The following is an 18,923-nucleotide window of genomic DNA, read 5'->3' as shown; positions in this document are numbered from 1 at the left end:
AGTCATTTTGTGTCTTTTTTAGTCATTTTGTGTCTTTTTTTTGGTCATTTTGTGTCTTTTTTTTGGTCATTTTGTGTCTTTTTTTGGTCATTTTGTCTCTTTTCTGGTCAATTTATGTCTTTTCTGGTCATTTTGTGTCTTTTTTGGTCATTTTGTTTCATTTTTTTGGTAATTTTGTGTCTTTTCTGGTCATTTTCTGTCTTTTTTTAGTCATTTTGTGTCTTTTTTGGTCATTTCGTGTCTTTTTTAGTCATTTTGTGTCTTTTTTTGGTCATTTTGTCTGTTTTCTGGTCAATTTATGTCTTTTCTGGTCATTTTGTGTCTTTTTTGGTCATTTTGTTTCATTTTTTTGGTCATTTTGTGTCTTTTCTGGTCATTTTGTGTCTTTTTTTAGTCATTTTGTTTAATTTTTTTGGTCATTTTGTTTAATTTTTTTGGTCATTTTGTTTCTTTTTTGGGTCATTTTGTGTCTTTTTTGATCATTTTGTAGTCAATTTGTGTCTTTTTTGGTCATTTTGTTTCCTTTTTTTGGTCATTTTGTTTCTTTTTTGTATGATCTGAACTGTGCGTGTGAGATTCTGTTCAGTGAGCGGGGATCGCGGACAACATGCATGTTAAATTGGGAATCGCAACTCTAAAAGGTTGAGAACTACTGCTCTAATGAGTCAGCTTACTCATCTCTGTTATGAAACTACAATATGACTGTAGTTGCTGATGTGCAGGTTCAGAGTAAGGGACACAATGTTCGATATTTGCATCGGAGGAGATAAGTTCATAATGGAACCGAAATCCCCACAGATAACAGAGCTGTTCAATCGCTGGCATTGGGGAAGAACAAGTTCCCCCACTGCTCTACGACGCACCCTCTTGTGTTTCAGAGTGTGTGTGTGTGTGTGTGTGTGTGTGTGTGTGTACCTGTCATCGTGTGAGCATATCCTCTGGCCACACACCTCTCTGGAGGGAGTGAAGGACAGCAGTCTCAGGTCTTCTAGCTGGTTTAGAAAATGTTGCTCTGTAACAAAATAATATTGACATTTATATTACGTGGCAGCAAAATGGAATAGCAAGAAAACACTTCTTTTTTTTTAAACCAGGAGGCCTAAAACTTTAAAATTAAATAAAACTATATTATGTATCCACTTTTAAAAGGGGGCAGTACACGACAATGTTCAGAACATTCATAAAGCAGCAAACAACTATTTACTATGTAAACATATAAAGGATGTTTCCAAAATTGCTAACAGGCTAACAGTTAGCTCTGCAGCAGTACAGTGTGTATGTGCTAACAGGCTAACAGTTAGCTCTGTAGCAGTACAGTGTGTATGTGCTAACAGGCTAACAGTTAGCTCTGTAGCAGTACAGCGTGTATGTGCTAACAGGCTAACAGTTAGCTCTGTAGCAGTACAGTGTGTATGTGCTAACAGGCTAACAGTTAGCTCTGTAGCAGTACAGTGTGTATGTGCTAACAGGCTAACAGTTAGCTCTGCAGCAGTACAGTGTGTATGTGCTAACAGGCTAACAGTTAGCTCTGTAGCAGTACAGTGTGTATGTGCTAACAGGCTAACAGTTAGCTCTGTAGCAGTACAGTGTGTATGTGCTAACAGGCTAACAGTTAGCTCTGTAGCAGTACAGTGTGTATGTGCTAACAGGCTAACAGTTAGCTGTTCACTGAGTGATCTCTGTTTGTTTACAACGAGCACCAGACACAGTAAGCGAAGGCGGTTAATTCACCATCACTATGTTTATGATCAGCGGAGACAATGTGCACAGTTAGCGACGGCTAACTGAACTCCTCTGTTGGTTGTTGACAGCATAGAACAAATTGTTTTGCTCACTGGTCCCACCGCACGTGCATCTTAGTGCACGTACCGAGCATTAAAAGTTTAATGCTCATTTTCAAAAGTTTTATCAAATTTTGGTGTTTCCATCAAGATTTTCTCATGTGAATCTTCAAAATGTGCATAGAAATTCCTCGATGGAAACACGGCTATCGACAAACACAGCACTGTTCTGTTACTTGAAGTGTGCCGGTGTAGACCTGCACATTGATTGATTGATTGATTGTCTGTATTTCGAACATGCAAGCAAGTAAAAAAACGACAAAAAAAACAACAAGTTTAAATATTAATAGATGAATAAATAAAAACATGTGTACCTGTTGTGAATCGGTCCCTCTTCTGACGCCACTGGGGGACAAATACCGTTATCTCCCTGTGTCCCCGCCTCCAGAAGGTCTCCACAGCCAGCGCTATCCCTCGACAGGAGAAGAACCGATGAAGACCGTGACTGGAGAGGATGAACAGAAGGATACAGTGAGAGTCAGGAACACTGTAATAAATTAGGAGGATGTTTGACAACACTAGGTTTGCATTTTCAGAACCACTCAGCACCATGCTTGGTGAACAACATCTCCAGTGATATGACCTGGCATCAGGAGGAGGAAAAGTGTTCATTAGATGGAGTGTAATGTTATGTTTTGAGTGTGGACACTCAATTTGGCCTTATTTGCAAGTTAAATCCTAACACTTTTATCATCTCTTCATATGTGAAAAATCCCAATGTAGCATTATGTTGGCAAAATTGTGGAAATATTGGAGACACCACACACATTTTTTGGGATTGTCCAGTAATACGAGGATTTTGGGACAATATTAAAAAGGAAATAGATATTATATTGAAAGTAAACGTGGTTCCAGAACCTATGGTGTTTTTGTTTCATTTTTTTGGGTCATTTTGTGTCTTTTTTTGTCATTTTGTGTCTTTTTATGGTCATTTTGTGTCTTTTTTGATCATTTTTGTCTTTTTTGATCATTTTGTGGTCAATTTGTGTCTTTTTTGGTCATTTTGTTTCCTTTTTTTGGTCATTTTTTTCTAAACCATGCTGCCCCAACAGTTTTGACCAATCAGATAGTCACACATTTAAATGATAAAACTAAGTAAAAGTAAGTTAGGTATCCTTTTCTGGGAGGTGGTTACAGCTAACTGTTTAGCAGCCTGGGATTTCCGAACAGAGAAGGTCCATGTACATGCTCACTCTTTCATTATTGTCTTAAATAAATAGTCAAAAGGATTTTACTCTCCTCTCATCTGTTTTGCAAAAGAAACAAACTCTAACAAAGCTAAGAAAATTAAAAAATATTAGCAGGACAGCACTGGTTCCAATGGTCTCCCTCGCAACATAAGCAATGTAAAACCCAGCAATTATTTTAGTAGTAAATACTACGGGTGTGCAAGACCTTGTGCCACGAGATCTCGAAAGATTAAAGTCTACGTATTTCTTGTTGCGTTAAAAAATTTTGTGAATTATCCAAACTTCTATTTGTGACCTGTGGGGGCAGTAAAAGGAAAAGAAGGAAAGGAGGAGAAGGAGGGGAAGCAGCAAGCAGCCAGAATGACGTCGCAGGGGCCGGTAGCTCGTTAAGAAGAGTAAGAACGAATCAAAGCGGCACAGTCCTCCTGCAGCAGTCTCTCCCAGCTGCAGAGCCGGAGTCTGAAAATTGCTAACAGGCTAACAGTTAGCTCTGTAGCAGTACAGTGTGTATTGTCGTAGAAAATCTTTAAAGAAAAACACTTGACGACCAGATGAATTCGGATTACAGCCTTGTGCAGGATTTAATTGGCAGATAGTAAAAACATGTGGTACAACACGTCCAACATTCAGAACAACTCCTTTCAAAGCCTTACAAAGCCTTTCACCAGCTAATTTCACTTCAGTTCGTGCATCATTGTTTCTTTGTAACTAAGGTTTTAATGTCCTGTACTTTCCTGTTATGACAATCATTTGATATGTGAGTACACTTGGGAGATTATGTTCTTATTCTAATGTTATCGTATCCACCAGAGCATCCGCTCAGGATACGCTATGCTGACTTTCGTCCAAGAAGTTTTCCTTTCCCATGATCTAATTTTTTTTTCCACCTGTGTACTTAGGTAACATTTCAATGTGGATTCATCTATGGATTTATCCTACAGTATGTGCTAACAGGCTAACAGTTAGCTCTGTAGCAGTACAGTGTGTATGTGCTAACAGGCTAACAGTTAGCTCTGTAGCAGTACAGTGTGTATGTGCTAACAGGCTAACAGTTAGCTCTGTAGCAGTACAGTGTGTATGTGCTAACAGGCTAACAGTTAGCTCTGTAGCAGTACAGTGTGTATGTGCTAACAGGCTAACAGTTAGCTCTGTAGCAGTACAGTGTGTATATGCTAACAGGCGAACAGTTAGCTCTGTAGCAGTACAGTGTGTATGTGCTAACAGGCTAACAGTTAGCTCTATAGCAGTACAGTGTGTATGTGATAACAGGCTAACAGTTAGCTCTGTAGCAGTACAGTGTGTATGTGCTAACAGGCTAACAGTTAGCTCTGTAGCAGTACAGTGTGTATGTGCTAACAGGCTAACAGTTAGCTCTGTAGCAGTACAGTGTGTATGTGCTAACAGGCTAACAGTTAGCTCTGTAGCAGTACAGTGTGTATGTGCTGCTGCTGCAGGAGGTGTTCACTTAGCGATCTCTGTTTGTTTACAACAAGCATCGGACACTCTACACAGTTAGCGATGCCGGTTAATTCATGATTGCTATGTTTATTATAATTAGCCATAATGCTTTGTTTTGATCAGCTGCCGATGTTGCACAGTTAGCGATGGAGGCCACAGTTGTGTCTCCCATGTTTAATCCGTTGTGTATGTGATCACGGTGGAAACTGTCGCTAAGCGATTACAAGACAATCTAAAACCTCCGGAGTCTCATTTATCCCTCTGGGGGATTTTATTTTTTTAATTTATCTTATTTCAACTTTTATAAATGTTATTTTTAGTTTCAATTTGTGAAAGAAGAAGTTTTTTAAAGGTCATGCTTGCATCATGCATGTAAAGATTTATAATAAAACATTTCAAAATGCATGTGCAACTCGATTAAATAAAACTCTATTGGTCCAGTCATATATTGTGTCATTGTAATTTTTTATAAAATCTCGTCTCGTCTCGTGAGCTGGGCTGAGATTATCGTCAAATACAAAAAAAAAAACTCACATCCAGCTGACCCAGATTGTTGGAGGTGACGTGCACAGTCTTTGCGTGCACGTCAGACAGCTGTAATACAACCGACGGGTCGCTAGGACAGAAAACCACAAAACAACAAACAACCACAGAGATGAGAAACTCCCTGAGAGCAGCCAGCCCACCGAGCAGGAAGCTGACTGCTGCTGCAGGCCGCAGACTCAAAACACAAGTGAAGTCCTCAGCAACGTTAAATATCTAATGGAGGAGGATTTTTTTTAATCATAGAGTATTTGTGTTAATCTTAGGTTGGTGTGACATGTTAGAGAAACCTGGAACAACTGATCAGGACTATTTTCGGGGGGGGGGGGGGCGGCGAAATTCCCTTGCAAGGTTATGATAGTTTTGAATTCTTCATTAGTTTTAGTTTAGTTTTTATTAGTTGTAGTTTTTGGGTTTTGGGTGCGAGATCAAAAGAGGTCACTGTGAATTTGCCTTCATTTCCTTTGTCTTTTCCATCTTCATTATGTATGAAAAAAGTTGACAAAGACGAAAAAGAAGGACGTTTTCACTATAATTTTAGTTAGTTTTAGTTTTGTAACCACACAATACAGTTTCAGTTAGTTAATTATTTCTCTTTTTTTTTAAACATAAACCTAATTGTAACCTGAACCCTTAATAATAAGTCATTTAAATTATAATTATAAAGCTGAATGGTGAAATGATTATGAATGGAGCTTCTGTTTACTCTTCTTCTCCTTCCTTATCATGTGAATTTCTGTCAGTTATGTCACTTCCTTGTACTCTGGGTGATTATCTCGATCATCAAGCTAGTCTCACATGAGCTGTGGTGCAGCAGAGAACAGTCTGTGAAGCTGCATGTTACACACAAATATTTAGCAGGTCTCCATGAAAGTGACGTAGGTCGGCTGAAAAAACAGTGACACTGATGGTGACGGTGTGGAAATAACACTGATCTCATTGTCACAGTACTTTCACAGTCCGTGTAACTGATTATAGTCTTGTCTCATGGCATTTTAGCACAGACACACAGACACAGAGACACAGACACACACACACACACAGACACACACAGACACACACACACGCAGACACATAGACACAGACACACAAGCAGACACATAGACACAGACAAAGACAAAGACACACAGACACAGACACACACACAGACACACACACACAGACACACACACACACACACACACACACAGACATACAGACACACAGACACAGACACACACACAGACACAGAGACACAAACACACAGACACAGACACACACAGACACACACACACACACACACACACAGACACACAGACACACACACACACACACACACAGACACACACAGACATACAGACACACAGACACAGACACACAGACAGACACAGACAGACACACAGAGACAGAGACACACAGACACACACACACACACACACACACACACACACACACAGACACACACAGACACAAAGACACAGACACTCAGACACAGATACAGACACACAGACACATACAGACACAGACACAGACACACACACACACACACACACACACACACACACACACACACACACACACACACACACTTGTACTTCTATCTGTGTTAGGGCCCTCATTGGAATACTGAATTCCCTTGCAAGGTTATGATAGTTTTGAATTCTTCATTAGTTTTAGTTTAGTTTTTATTAGTTGTAGTTTTTTGTAATGGGGTATTTGTTGGGTGGGAGATTAAAAGAGGTCACAGTAATTTTGCCTTCATTTCCTTTGTCTTTTCCATCTTCATTATGTATGAAAAAAGTTGACGAAAGACGAAAACGAAGGACGTTTTCACTATAATTTTAGTTAGTTTTAGTTTTGTAACCACACAATACAGTTTCAGTTAGTTAATTATTTCTCTTTTTTTTTTTTTTTAAACATAAACCTAATTGTAACCTGAACCCTTAAAACAAAGTCTGAAATCTTAAAAAAAAAAGCCTTTAAAGAAGTGAGGACCGGCCGAAACGTCCTCACTCTGTTGGTTAAAAACGTGTTCCGGTCCTCACTGTGTAGGAAGTACAAGAATACACACACGCACACACACACACACACGCGCATGCACATGGTCAAGAACATTTTCAGCTTGCAGTCAGAGCTGCAATGCAAACTCAAGGGAAGTTCCACTGACTGTTGAAATAGAAAGTGATGAAGGTCACCACGGCAACAAGAGATTAGACAAACAGTAAAATCACTGTAGAAACCTGACAAGGGAAACGAATCTCTGAGCTCATTCTGCAAGTTTACCTAACCTGAAAACCTCTTTCAGAATCAGGACATACCCTGGTGCTCAAAGCAGTTGTGCCTTTTTTTTTTGCATTTGGGCTGCAACCAACGATTATTTTCATTATCGATTAATCTGTAGATTATTTAAATGCTTAATCGATTCGTTGTTTGGTCAATAAAATGTTGAAAATCTCTTGTTTTGTCCACAAACCAAAGAGATATTCAGTTTATTGTCATAAAGGAACAAAGAAACGAGAAATATTCACATTGAAGAAGCTGAAATCAGAGAATTGGACTTCTTGTCTTAAAAAAAAAAACTGCTCAAACCAATTATTCGCTTATCAAAATAGACGCCGATTAATTTAATAATCGATTATTGTTCGATTAATCGAATAATTGTTGCAGCTCTAGTTTCCATAAAAACAAATCAAAATATAACAATGAACTGGATTTTAAAGATCCACGAAAATGCCAACTGTATTTTGTCATCCTGGGTTCATTTCTTTCTTTTTTTTTTTACTTTTGCCATCAGACACACACACACACACACACACACACACACACACACACACAGACACACACAGACACACACACACACAGAGACACACACACACAGACACACACAGACACAGACACACACAGACACAGACACACACAGACACACACACACAGACACACACACAGACACAGACACACACAGACACACACAGACACACAGACACAGACACACAGACACAGACACACACACACACACACACACACACACACAGACACACACACAGACACACACACGCACACACACACACACACACACACACACACACACAGACTTGTACTTCTATCTGTGTTAGGGCCCTCATTGGAATACTGTTATGACAGTTTTGAATTCTTCATTAGTTTTAGTTTAGTTTTTATTAGTCAGACTTATTAGTTTACATTACCCAGAAAGAAAACGATAGTGCTGCTCGTCTGTTTCGGGATAGGAAGGAGGGAGGATGAAACAGAACAGGGAGTGACGCAGAACGTGAAAGGAAGTGGTTGCGAAAGTGAGAAGTCAAAACGAGGTCGTCTGGGATAAAGACTGACGACACATCAGCAGAGAGAGATTAAAAAAAGACTACAGGCTATTCCTGAGTAGCCACCCTGACTGTCTACTAGTTGTGAGTTTTTCTTGTGTGATTTTGTAGCATGCTGGGAATGTTTTTTATTTATCTCTGCTTAAGTGAACATATTATTAGACTTTTATTTAACAGTGGGTGACCTATTTGTGTTTTTGTTTTGTTCTGTGTATTTGTTGTTCGCTTCCATTTTTATTTATTTATTTATTTTTATTTTTAGGTAATTCTTCTTAATATTAGTTATTCCTTATCTGATTTCATTTTATTGTATGTATTATTTTTTATTATTAATAGTTTTTTTTTACTAGTTACACTTGAAAAATCAATAAAGAAATGTTTAAAAAAAAAAAAAAAAAAAAAGACAACAGGCTGCACTCCGTCTTCACTTTGTTGCACAATTTCTGGATACAGAAAATGACAAACGGAGATTTTTTTTTTTTACTAGAAAAGGCCTTGCTTCCCATAAACACCCCCATAGAACTCCCCCACTCATCAAATCATATTGTAACAACTGCTTTCACACACACAGAGGTAATGAGTAACATTATGTGAATGCGTGGGCCAGGTTTTGGTGCGCCTACACAATAAGGGTTGTAGATGCAACCTACGCACTGTAACAGGTGCTTCATTTAGATTTAGACAGAGTGTGTCAGTGTGACTTTAACTGATGATGATGATGATGATGATGATTATGGGAAGAGTGATGGCTCATGTGTAAAAAGGAAAATTGCGGTGCATACAAGTGTGATATTATAATTTTCATTGCAGGTGCTACAACGCTTTACACTCTTTACACGCCAGTAAGACAAGATGAAAATCTGATTTTGTCTTCATAATGTTCAGAGGGACTGATGATAGTCTGGGCGGATTTCAGAATAAAGGCCTCCTATAAGAAGTGAGGAGCATTTATGGGTACAAGTCAGGAACCGGCCTACCTTACATATCTCAAGGGTGCTGAGTCCAAAAAAAATGGTTCTCCAAGAGAAATTTTGAGTTTAATTTGTATCAAATGGCCACCAAATTGCCCATCTTGCTCAGTCGTTGGACCATTTCCCCTTAGTTTTTTTGTAAGTAGGCAATCAAAGATGAGGAAATTAAGTTTCTGGATCTATAGTCTAGAGTCAGAGCAAGAATATAGTGGAGGCTCAGTGTCTTATATATATATATGCAAAATACCAACTGGAACATTTAAAAGTAATATTGATTGAATATTTATGTCGGCCTTAAAAAATAACACAAATAATGCTTAATTTCACCTTAAAAGTTGATTGACACTAAGGTTTCAAATTTTGGTAGGAGCCACTTCATCAAGATTGTGGATCAGAGATGGCAGCCATATAAAGTCTATGAGAACCAGTATATCTCCTAAGCCACTCAGAAGGTCAATCTTGGTGTCAAAATCTACATTTTCTGGGTCAAGGAATCATTTAAAGCTATTGAGAATATCACTAGATGATTATTTGATCAAATAGATATGTTCATTTTCACACAGACTGGTAGGTCTTCAAGTGCTGCAGCAAGGAATCCTGAGTTGAAAATGTTTGGAATCTCATGTCAGATCTTGATCAACAAATGATTTACAATGAGAATCTTTACTGATGTACATTGTATAACTTGTTGAGATCAAAACGACATAAAAACCTATATCAATATATGTCCGACCACTTAGGAACCTTGGAATTACGTAAAAACATGTGGAAAATGAACATATCTATTTGATCAAATAATCATCCAGTCATATTCTCAATAGCTTTAAATGATTCCTTGACCCAGAAAATGTATATTTTGACACCAAGATTGACCTTCTAAGTGGCTTGGAAGATATATTGGTTCTCATAGACTTTATATGGGTGCCTTCTCCAATTCACAATCTTGATGAAGTGGCTCCTACCTGTCCGGCGTGTCCCCTTTCTTCTCAAATCTGGTCCTAAGCTGCCTGACTATGTGTGTGTAGGTGTGTGTGTGTTGTGCAGACTCACGCCATGGCTACATTGCTGCCGTCTATGATGATGTGTCTGAGCTCCGGGCGTCCTGGCTCATTTGGCAGCTTCAGAGTGTAGGGAGTCCTCAGTGACTGGTGGAAACGGGTGAAACCAGTGACCGGGGGCACCGGGGGGTCGTTGGAAGGAGGAGTCCTGGCTCCGACCCCGTGGAACCCCATGTGGCCGATGGTCTGATAGGGAGAGGCCGAGGGCCGGGGGATGGGCTGGGCTGACTAGGCAGAAAGAAAAAACAAACTAAGTGTAAAATAACAGAAGGACAAGGAAGTGATACATGTCACCCAATAACACCAATCCAAGCCTCCACCATGAGTTGGCATGTTCAAGATTTTTGTTGCAAAGCTCCTAGCAGTGGCGGTTCTAGACCAGTTTTACTGTGGGGGCCAAGCAGGGGCCAGTGTTTGATCAGAGGGGCCCATTAAAAAACGGCAAATATTATATTTAAGCATCCAAAACCTTTATTTTAGCTCATTTAACCCATTGAAGCCTGGAAAGCGGATACGTCGTTTTGTAGTATTTGTATAAGCTCTCAAATACTTTTTGAATTTCATTTCTATCTGCTACAGAGGCTGAAAAATCTATTATTTAGTAGAAGCGTTGACACTTCTGTTGAATTTCCAGAAAAACTTCAGGTTTTAGGGGCTGATTTTAAAATCGCCCAGAGGTTTTACAGGCATTTCAGGCCTCAATGGGTTAAAAATCCCATTTAAGTATATTTGGAAGATACAAATACATTGATTGAAACAATGAGACTTACCAACAATAATAATTATTTTTGCATGACAATGACATTTCTCATTTTTGTGCACAATTACTTTTTTTTATTTTGAAAGTGCAGTATAGTGAGAATGATCTTTTTTATATATACACAAGCTTTAATTGCACAATTAAACTATTATACAATGTAACATTCTGGGTTCCTTTTGTGCACAATGAGATATTGTTTGAATAAAAAAAAAGGTCAGAATTGTTCCGTCGTTCATCGTTATAAATGGATCATTTTATTATTAATTTGACACAGGGGCCACAGCACGGGCCAAAGGCTTCTTCACAGGGGCAGTGGCCCCTGGAGGCCCCTGTGTAGAACCACCACTGGCTCAGAGTGATTTGGTCACTAAACAACATAATATATTAAGCTTTTTGAGTATACAAGGCTGAACGCGAAGATTTTTCAGTACCAAACATACACTACTGGTCAAAAGTTTTAGAACACACCAATTTTTCCAGAATTTAATTGAAAATTATGCAGTTTAATGTCTCAGTGTACTCTGAAGTTAATGCACATTTGCAACATTTAAAATTCTTGATTGAGCATGATAGTGTTTTGAAAGTAAAAAAAAGATTCAAAATCACATTTTATGTTGGACTAAAGGACTAAAAAACGACACAAAAGGACTAAAAAGAGACACAAAATGACAAAAAAAGACACAAAATGACTAAAAAAAGACACAAAATGACCAAAAAAAGACACAAAATGACTTACAAAGACATGAAAAGAATTCAAAAATGGACAAAATAGCCCAAGACTCCATAGAGTTAAGTTGTTAACCCATTTCTTGTTCCCTGAAAAAGGCCTACTTGTATAATTCTGAAATGTACATTATTTTTCAGTTTTGGTTCAGCTTACCTTTTTTTATTTACCTCTGGCAGTTCACCACTTACCTTTGGACCCTTTCAAGCTGTTCATTTGACTTGAACTGCTTGAATTTCAATAAAAAACTGGAAAAATTGGGGTGTTCTAAAACTTTTGACCGGTAGTGTATGTGCATAGTTTTAAGTATCAAGGTCGGTCAGACAAATAGAAAACATAGTGGAACAGGATAAAGGTTATTTAAACATCGACTGGAAAACCAGAAATGACTCATCAGCAGGAAAGTAAGCTTATACGGACTAATCGTGAAGTTATCTGTCTGCTGCTTTGTTAAATTCTCTGACTTTCCCCGGATATTCAAAACAAGTCCGGTCCAGCAGGTGCTTTGTAAAGTAGCACCTTAAAAAAATTCACCATCATGCAAATGCCAACCGATATATTGTAGATTCCCTCCAGACATACTGCAAGCCAGATACGAATACTCTCATACTTTGGATAATATTGTGTGTGATGCAAGGTTATAATAGTTTTGGATTTTTCATTAGTTTTAGTTTTAATTTCGTTGTGAATTTTTGCTTTCAAATTCAGTTAGTTTTAGTTAGTTTTTAGAGTGAGTTTGCTAGTTTTAGTTTAGTTTAGATTTTTTGAAAACGCTTAGTTTTAGTTTAGTTTTTATTAGTTTTAGTGTTAGTTTTAGTTTTTTTGTAATGGGTATGTGCCTTAATTTCCTTTGGTTTATCATCTCAGCCCCAATAAGGTTATTAACTGTTTTGTATTTTGGTTCTAGTGTAAACATCCCAGTCTCAGTAAACATATTTACCATGTGTTGCATGTTAAAATAGAAACACTGAATTATGCATGAAAAAAGTTGACAAAGACGAAAACTAAGGACATTTTCACTATAATTTTAGTTAGTTTTAGTTAGTTTTGTAAAAAACAAAATACAGTTTCAGTTAGTTATCGTTTTAAAAAAAAACTCTTATTTTTTATTTCAATTAACAAAATGTTTTTTCAATTTTAGTTTTCGTTATTTTGTTAGTTTTCGTTAACTATAATAACCTTGGTGTGATGTTCAAAGTTAATTTGCTTACATTATGTCTCCTACGTGACTGAAAAGTCAAAGTGTATGTGACCCCTGACGTAAGCGGTTCATGGTTTAAGACCAGCATTAAGTTAGTGCCGCTGTGGAACCAGTTTTCCCGGCCGGGAGCCGTTCTTTGGTGGTGGAAAACCAAAGAACCAGTTTGCAATTGGGCACCGGGGAACCTGCTCTGGTTGAAAAGCCCTAATATCATCATATATCATGATTGTGGTGAGCAGAGAAACTTTCCACCTTCAGAACATTAATGGAAAAAAAAATCTCCCAGTACAAAGCTCTGCTCATTCACTACCAGTCAAAAGTTTGGACACTATGTGGGAGGAAATTTGTACTGAAGTACATTCAGTAACTAATTCAAATGTATGGAGAGAATTTAAATGGAAGGTGGTCATGAAATTACAGCTAAATTTAGCACTACGTATTCAAATAAGTGTTGGAGAAACTGTGGCCCACACAACTGAAAGCATTCTGGAAGGAAGTGTTTGAAACAGTTAATAAAATATTTGGTGGAAATATTACTATGGATCCAATGGTGGCCCTACTAGGTCTATTACCAAAAGGCATTGAAGGAAGAGCCAAAAAATATCTCTTACAGATATTACTAGCAACAGCAATTAAATGCATTACAGTAAGGTGTTTGAAGCCCCAACATATAGTATGTGGTCTGAAAAAATAAAGGAAATATATCAAATGGAACAAATAACATACTCCTTAAGACTTCAAAAACATATATTCACTAAAAGGTGGTGCCCCGCTATGGGTATACTGATATAATTTTATTTCTTTTATTCCATTTTAATTTATATTTTTCTTTGTCATTATAGTCTCTGTATTTTTTGATGTATCATAAGTGTTACCTTGTGTATGAAACAGCAGATATGTTGAATATGATTCTGTACACGATTGTGAATGAAACTTAAATAAAAACTAAGTTAAAAAAAAAAAAAAAAAGTTTGGACACACCTTCCCAATCCATGTTTCTTCTTTAATGATATTATATTTTCTACATTGTAGGTTAATATTTTTAAAAATTAGAACTATGATGGAAATCATGGAAAATGGAATATGGAATCACGTAGTAAACAAAACCGTGTTAAATAAAAAACAGAATATGTTTTAGATTTAAGATTCATAGCCACCGTTTGCTTTGATGGACTCAAACACATTAAGAAGGTGAATTTATATGTATGAAAAGCGCTATTTAAATAAAGTTTGATTGATTGATTGATTGGTTGATTGATTAAGAAGGCAAGAAATTCCACCAAATAACTCTTGACACAGCACATCTGTGTCACATTTAATTAAAAAACATTCAGCCGACTTCTTAAATATCTTAAATATGAAACATATTCTGGTTTGTTTCACACTTTTTAAAACTAACTGATTCCGTATGTGTTCTTTCATAGTTTTGATGTCTTCAGTATTAATCTACAATATTGAATATATACACTACCGGTCAAAAGTTTTAGAACACCCCAATTTTTCCAGTTTTTTATTGAAATTCAAGCAGTTCAAGTCAAATGAACAGCTTGAAAGGGTCCAAAGGTAAGTGGTGAACTGCCAGAGGTAAATAAAAAAAGGTAAGCTTAACCAAAACTGGAAAATAATGTACATTTCAGAATTATACAAGTAGGCCTTTTTCAGGGAACAAGAAATGGGTTAACAACTTAACTCTATGGAGTCTTGGGCTATTTTGTCCATTTTTGAATTCTTTTCATGTCTTTGTAAGTCATTTTGTGTCTTTTTTAGTCATTTTGTGTCTTTTGGTGTCTTTTTTTTGTCATTTTGTGTCTTTTTTTGGTCATTTTGTGTCTTTTTTTAGTCCTTTAGTCCAACATAAAATGTGATTTTGAATCTTTTTTTTTACTTTCAAAACACTATCATGCTCAATAAAGAATTTTAAATGTTGCAAATGTGCATTAATTTCAGAGTACACCGAGACATTAAACTGCATCATTTTCAATTAAATTCTGGAAAAGTTGGTGTGTTGTAAAACTTTTGACCAGTAGTGTGTGTATATATATATATATATATATAAATAATATTGTTAATGTTTCTGTTTCTCTGCTCTTTTGCCTCCCTTTATATTATATTATATATATATATATATATATATATATATATATATATTATTTCTCTTTTTGTTTGGTCTTTTTTGTGGTTCTTTGTTCTGATGTACCCTTCAAAAAAACAAAAATGTGGAAAAAAACAGCTGTGGAATAAGTCATGTCTTGTACTGATGCTTATGAATGCTAATTTCAAAATAAAAGAAATCGGCATAAGACATGAATGAGTGGACTTGAAGGTAATACCTACACTGGGGGTGGAGGCTAAGGAGCTGGTGGTGGCGGTCAGCCAGTGAGGCGTGCTGCGGAGCGCCGTCACAGTTTCAACTTTCACCGATCCTCCCAAAGTCTGAGTCCCGCCCCGCGACAGGTAGTCCCTTTGTGAGAGGCCGGACCCGCCTCGCGCCAAGAAGTCCGTCCTGGATCCTGACTGGGTGTCCAGGTGAGGCACCGTCATCATCCGGGACGTCCTGCTTTCCGCCGTTTTGGTATTTGTGAGGACGACGTCATCGTCATCGTCGATGGTGATAACCTCGTAGCTTCCTGCTCCTCCTTGAGCGCTAGAGCTCCTCTTGATGGTGATGGCCTGGAATGAGATATGATGCAATATGTATTTTTACATTTTGGAAACATAACAGTGTTGATTAAACAATTCCCAAGCACTGCTGGGTCTTTGTGATGACGACATGCAGGTGCTCTTCAGATACTTCAGGAGTGCTCATACCATATCTACATGGCAAATGTATTCAAATGACCAACTCATTGCACCAACTCGTCTTCATCAAGGTCCTCATAAACCCTACATTGTGCATTGGAGTGTTGTTTTTTTTCAGTACACTTGCATTTTAGATTTTTTAACCTCCTGAGAGCCAAGCTTTTGTTTGGTATGTATTGTTAGTTTCTCCTAGATATTTTGGATCAGTAGGACCTGATAAATACAAAAACTAAGCATTGTCTTTGAACAGGGGTATAATGGGTTCATTTTACTGTATAACGCAATTAATTCACTAGTGAATAAAACTTTTTATTTCCTTACATTTACACCCTCTGAAGAATGATAGTAAAAGTCTATTCGTTTTCAAATGAGAACTTCCTGATTAGCAGAGTCGGAACTTGTTGCTAATGCTAAAAATAGTCAAACTTGCACAGAACATCAAACAACAAACATTATTAAGCACAAATACACAAGTTTTAGCCATAAAATCTGATCAGCTTTGGTACCTGGTCCACTTTTGTCTGGGTAAAATCTGTTAATTGACTTTACCAAGATGCTGCCATCTGATTTTTACACTGATTGATGTATTGTTCTTATTCTAGAGTGCATAGTTCTAGTTAAGCAGAATGAAATATAAGGTCCAGAAAACCTAAAATGAAATGTCCACATATGAGGACGCAGGGTCCCAGGAGGTTAAAGACAAAGACCTGATCTCACACAATGAGCCCTTAGTCAACATTATTTGAAAATCCCATTTTTATCATAAATCTGACACTAACATTTCTTAGCAGATATTATCAATATGCTGACTTAATGATTACCAAAATATGAAGATAATGCTAGGGGCCAGCTTGATGAGCTGTCATAATGAAAACGATAATAAAGATCAAGCGTGATGAGTCATAATGTATGAAGTGATTTAATGGAAATGATTTGAGATGAAAAGATCAGATAACAGATGGAGAATAGTGAAAATGCGGCCTTAAAGAAACCATGTGTCATGGGACTTAAGATATGAGAAATGTAAATAAGATGTGCGGTCATAAATTAGTCGGGGATTTCACAGGTGAAGTGAAAGAAGAAGACGGTAAAGTACGACATGTTCTCACTGGCGCCAAGAAATATCAACACATCACACCCCTTCTTAAATCTTTGCACTGGTTACCCGTTAGAATAAGAATTGATTTCTGTAAAAAATATTCTGTTTAATTTACAGTAAAATACCGGCAGCTGTGGTTGCAAGAACTTCACCGTAAAAAATACAGTGAGAGGGTTTTCTACTGTAAATTTAAATGTAAATATCAGCAAAAACTGTCATTTAGACTGAATATTCCCGTTATTTTTAGTGGTAATTGTGTCATTCATTCACACGTCATGGTATTTCTCCATTCATTTTCCTTTAAAAATGTTATATTTTTACAGCAAAACTGTGTGTTTCTCCCAGTTTATGACAGGAAAAAAAATCTGTTTAATTTACGGTAAAATACCGGCAGCACTAAATTTAAATGTAAATATCAGCAAAATCTGTCATTTAGACTTTGACAAAAAATGACCGAAAAAGACACAAAATGACCAAAAAAAGACACAAAATGGCCCAAAAAACAAAAGAATGGATTTTTGATAATTTTACATATTTTTTTGGTCATTTTGTGACTTTTTTTGATAATTTCATGTCTCTTTTGGTCGTTTTCTGTCTTTTTTTTTTGGTCGTTTTGTGACTCTTTTGGTCATTTTAGGTCCTTTGTTCTGCTATTATTTTTAGGGTAGTTATGTCCTTGTGACATTATGGTATTTCTCCATTCATTTTAAATGAAAAATCTAATATTTTTTACAGCAAAACTGTGTGTTTTCTAAAGTTTTTTTTTTGTCATTTTGTGTCTTTTGGTGTCTTTTTTTGGTCATTTTGTGTCTTTTTTTAGTCCTTTAGTCCAACATAAAATGTGATTTTGAATCTTTTTTTTACTTTCAAAACACTATCATGCTCAATAAAGAATTTTAAATGTTGCAAATGTGCATTAATTTCAGAGTACACTGAGACATTAAACTGCATCATTTCCAATTAAATTCTGGAAAAGTTGGTGTGTTCTAAAACTTTTGACCAGTAGTGTATGTGTATACATTGTGAAGCACATTGAATCTGCCTTGTGCATGAAATGCACTCTATAAATAAAGTTGAATTGAATTGAAAAAATGTATCATGCAAAGAAGCAACGCACAAACAGTGTTTTATCAAAGGAAAAGATGGAACAACAATGTAGAGTGAGAGAAGGCGCCTCCAAATAAAATGTATTATTATTATTATTATTATTATTATTATTATTATTATTAAGGTGTGTACCTGCTGAGTGCTGGCCTCGCTGCTGCTGCACTGTCTCCGGTGGCCCAGCCCGTTGCTGCTGCTGCCTCCATGCTGGTTGGGCTTAATGTTCTCTTTGGACCGTCCCGAGTCCACCAGCACTCTGCTCAGCTCGCGCTCCTTCTCTCGGTATCGAGCGACCGTAGAGGAGGAGGAAGACGAGGGAGTGTCGAGGGGCCGCACAGAGTTCAATCCTCTTTCTTTCTCCCCCCCTTTCGACCCTTCGTCACAACGTTTGGTTTCCTCTACGATCTTTTCCAGGATGAGGAAGGTGTCCTCCGTCTGTCCCGTCTCCTTGACGACGCGCTCCACCACTTCCTGCTGGTAACCCATGGTCCTGGAGAAAAAAAGGTTTTTAACAGTGTTTCAATTGGCAGTTAGGTAGAAAAGGTGTTGGAGAGTTGAAGTCGACTTTTTTTTTCAAAAGTTGTCCTTAAAACATTATTCCCAGGGGAAACTTGAGCAAATTCTATGATGTAAATGGCAACCGTTTATGGATTTTTTTGTGACGATGTAACCCCCCCCACTCCTTTCTTTTCTTTTCTTTGTCCCTTATTTATTTTTTTATTACTACTGTTATTATATATATATATATATTTATATATATATATATATATATATTTTTTTTTTTTTACTTCCTCCTCTTTCCCCTCTCTCTTTTATTATTATTTATGTATTTTATCTGTTATGAAAATGTACTGTATG

At 37.1% G+C, this 18,923-nt stretch overlaps 1 protein-coding gene across 1 annotated transcript in view; it reads right to left on the bottom strand.

Annotated features, from left to right (window-relative positions):
- Positions 1-18,923, bottom strand: part of n4bp1 (nedd4 binding protein 1) — a 42,900-nt gene that overhangs the window by 6,666 nt on the left and 17,311 nt on the right. The window contains exons 5-9 of the mRNA XM_059334470.1: positions 18,201-18,555; positions 15,398-15,733; positions 10,371-10,606; positions 2,156-2,286; positions 916-1,012 (exon numbers count right to left, since the gene is read on the bottom strand). Coding sequence (XP_059190453.1) covers positions 916-1,012; positions 2,156-2,286; positions 10,371-10,606; positions 15,398-15,733; positions 18,201-18,555 — 1,155 coding nt within the window. The remainder of the gene's footprint in view (positions 1-915; positions 1,013-2,155; positions 2,287-10,370; positions 10,607-15,397; positions 15,734-18,200; positions 18,556-18,923) is intronic.

The sequence above is a fragment of the Centropristis striata genome, chromosome 6, assembly GCF_030273125.1.
Source record: "Centropristis striata isolate RG_2023a ecotype Rhode Island chromosome 6, C.striata_1.0, whole genome shotgun sequence".
Taxonomy (NCBI): Eukaryota; Metazoa; Chordata; class Actinopteri; order Perciformes; family Serranidae; genus Centropristis; species Centropristis striata.
Note: the sequence above shows the minus strand (reverse complement) of the source record. Positions and strands in the feature narration are given on the sequence as shown.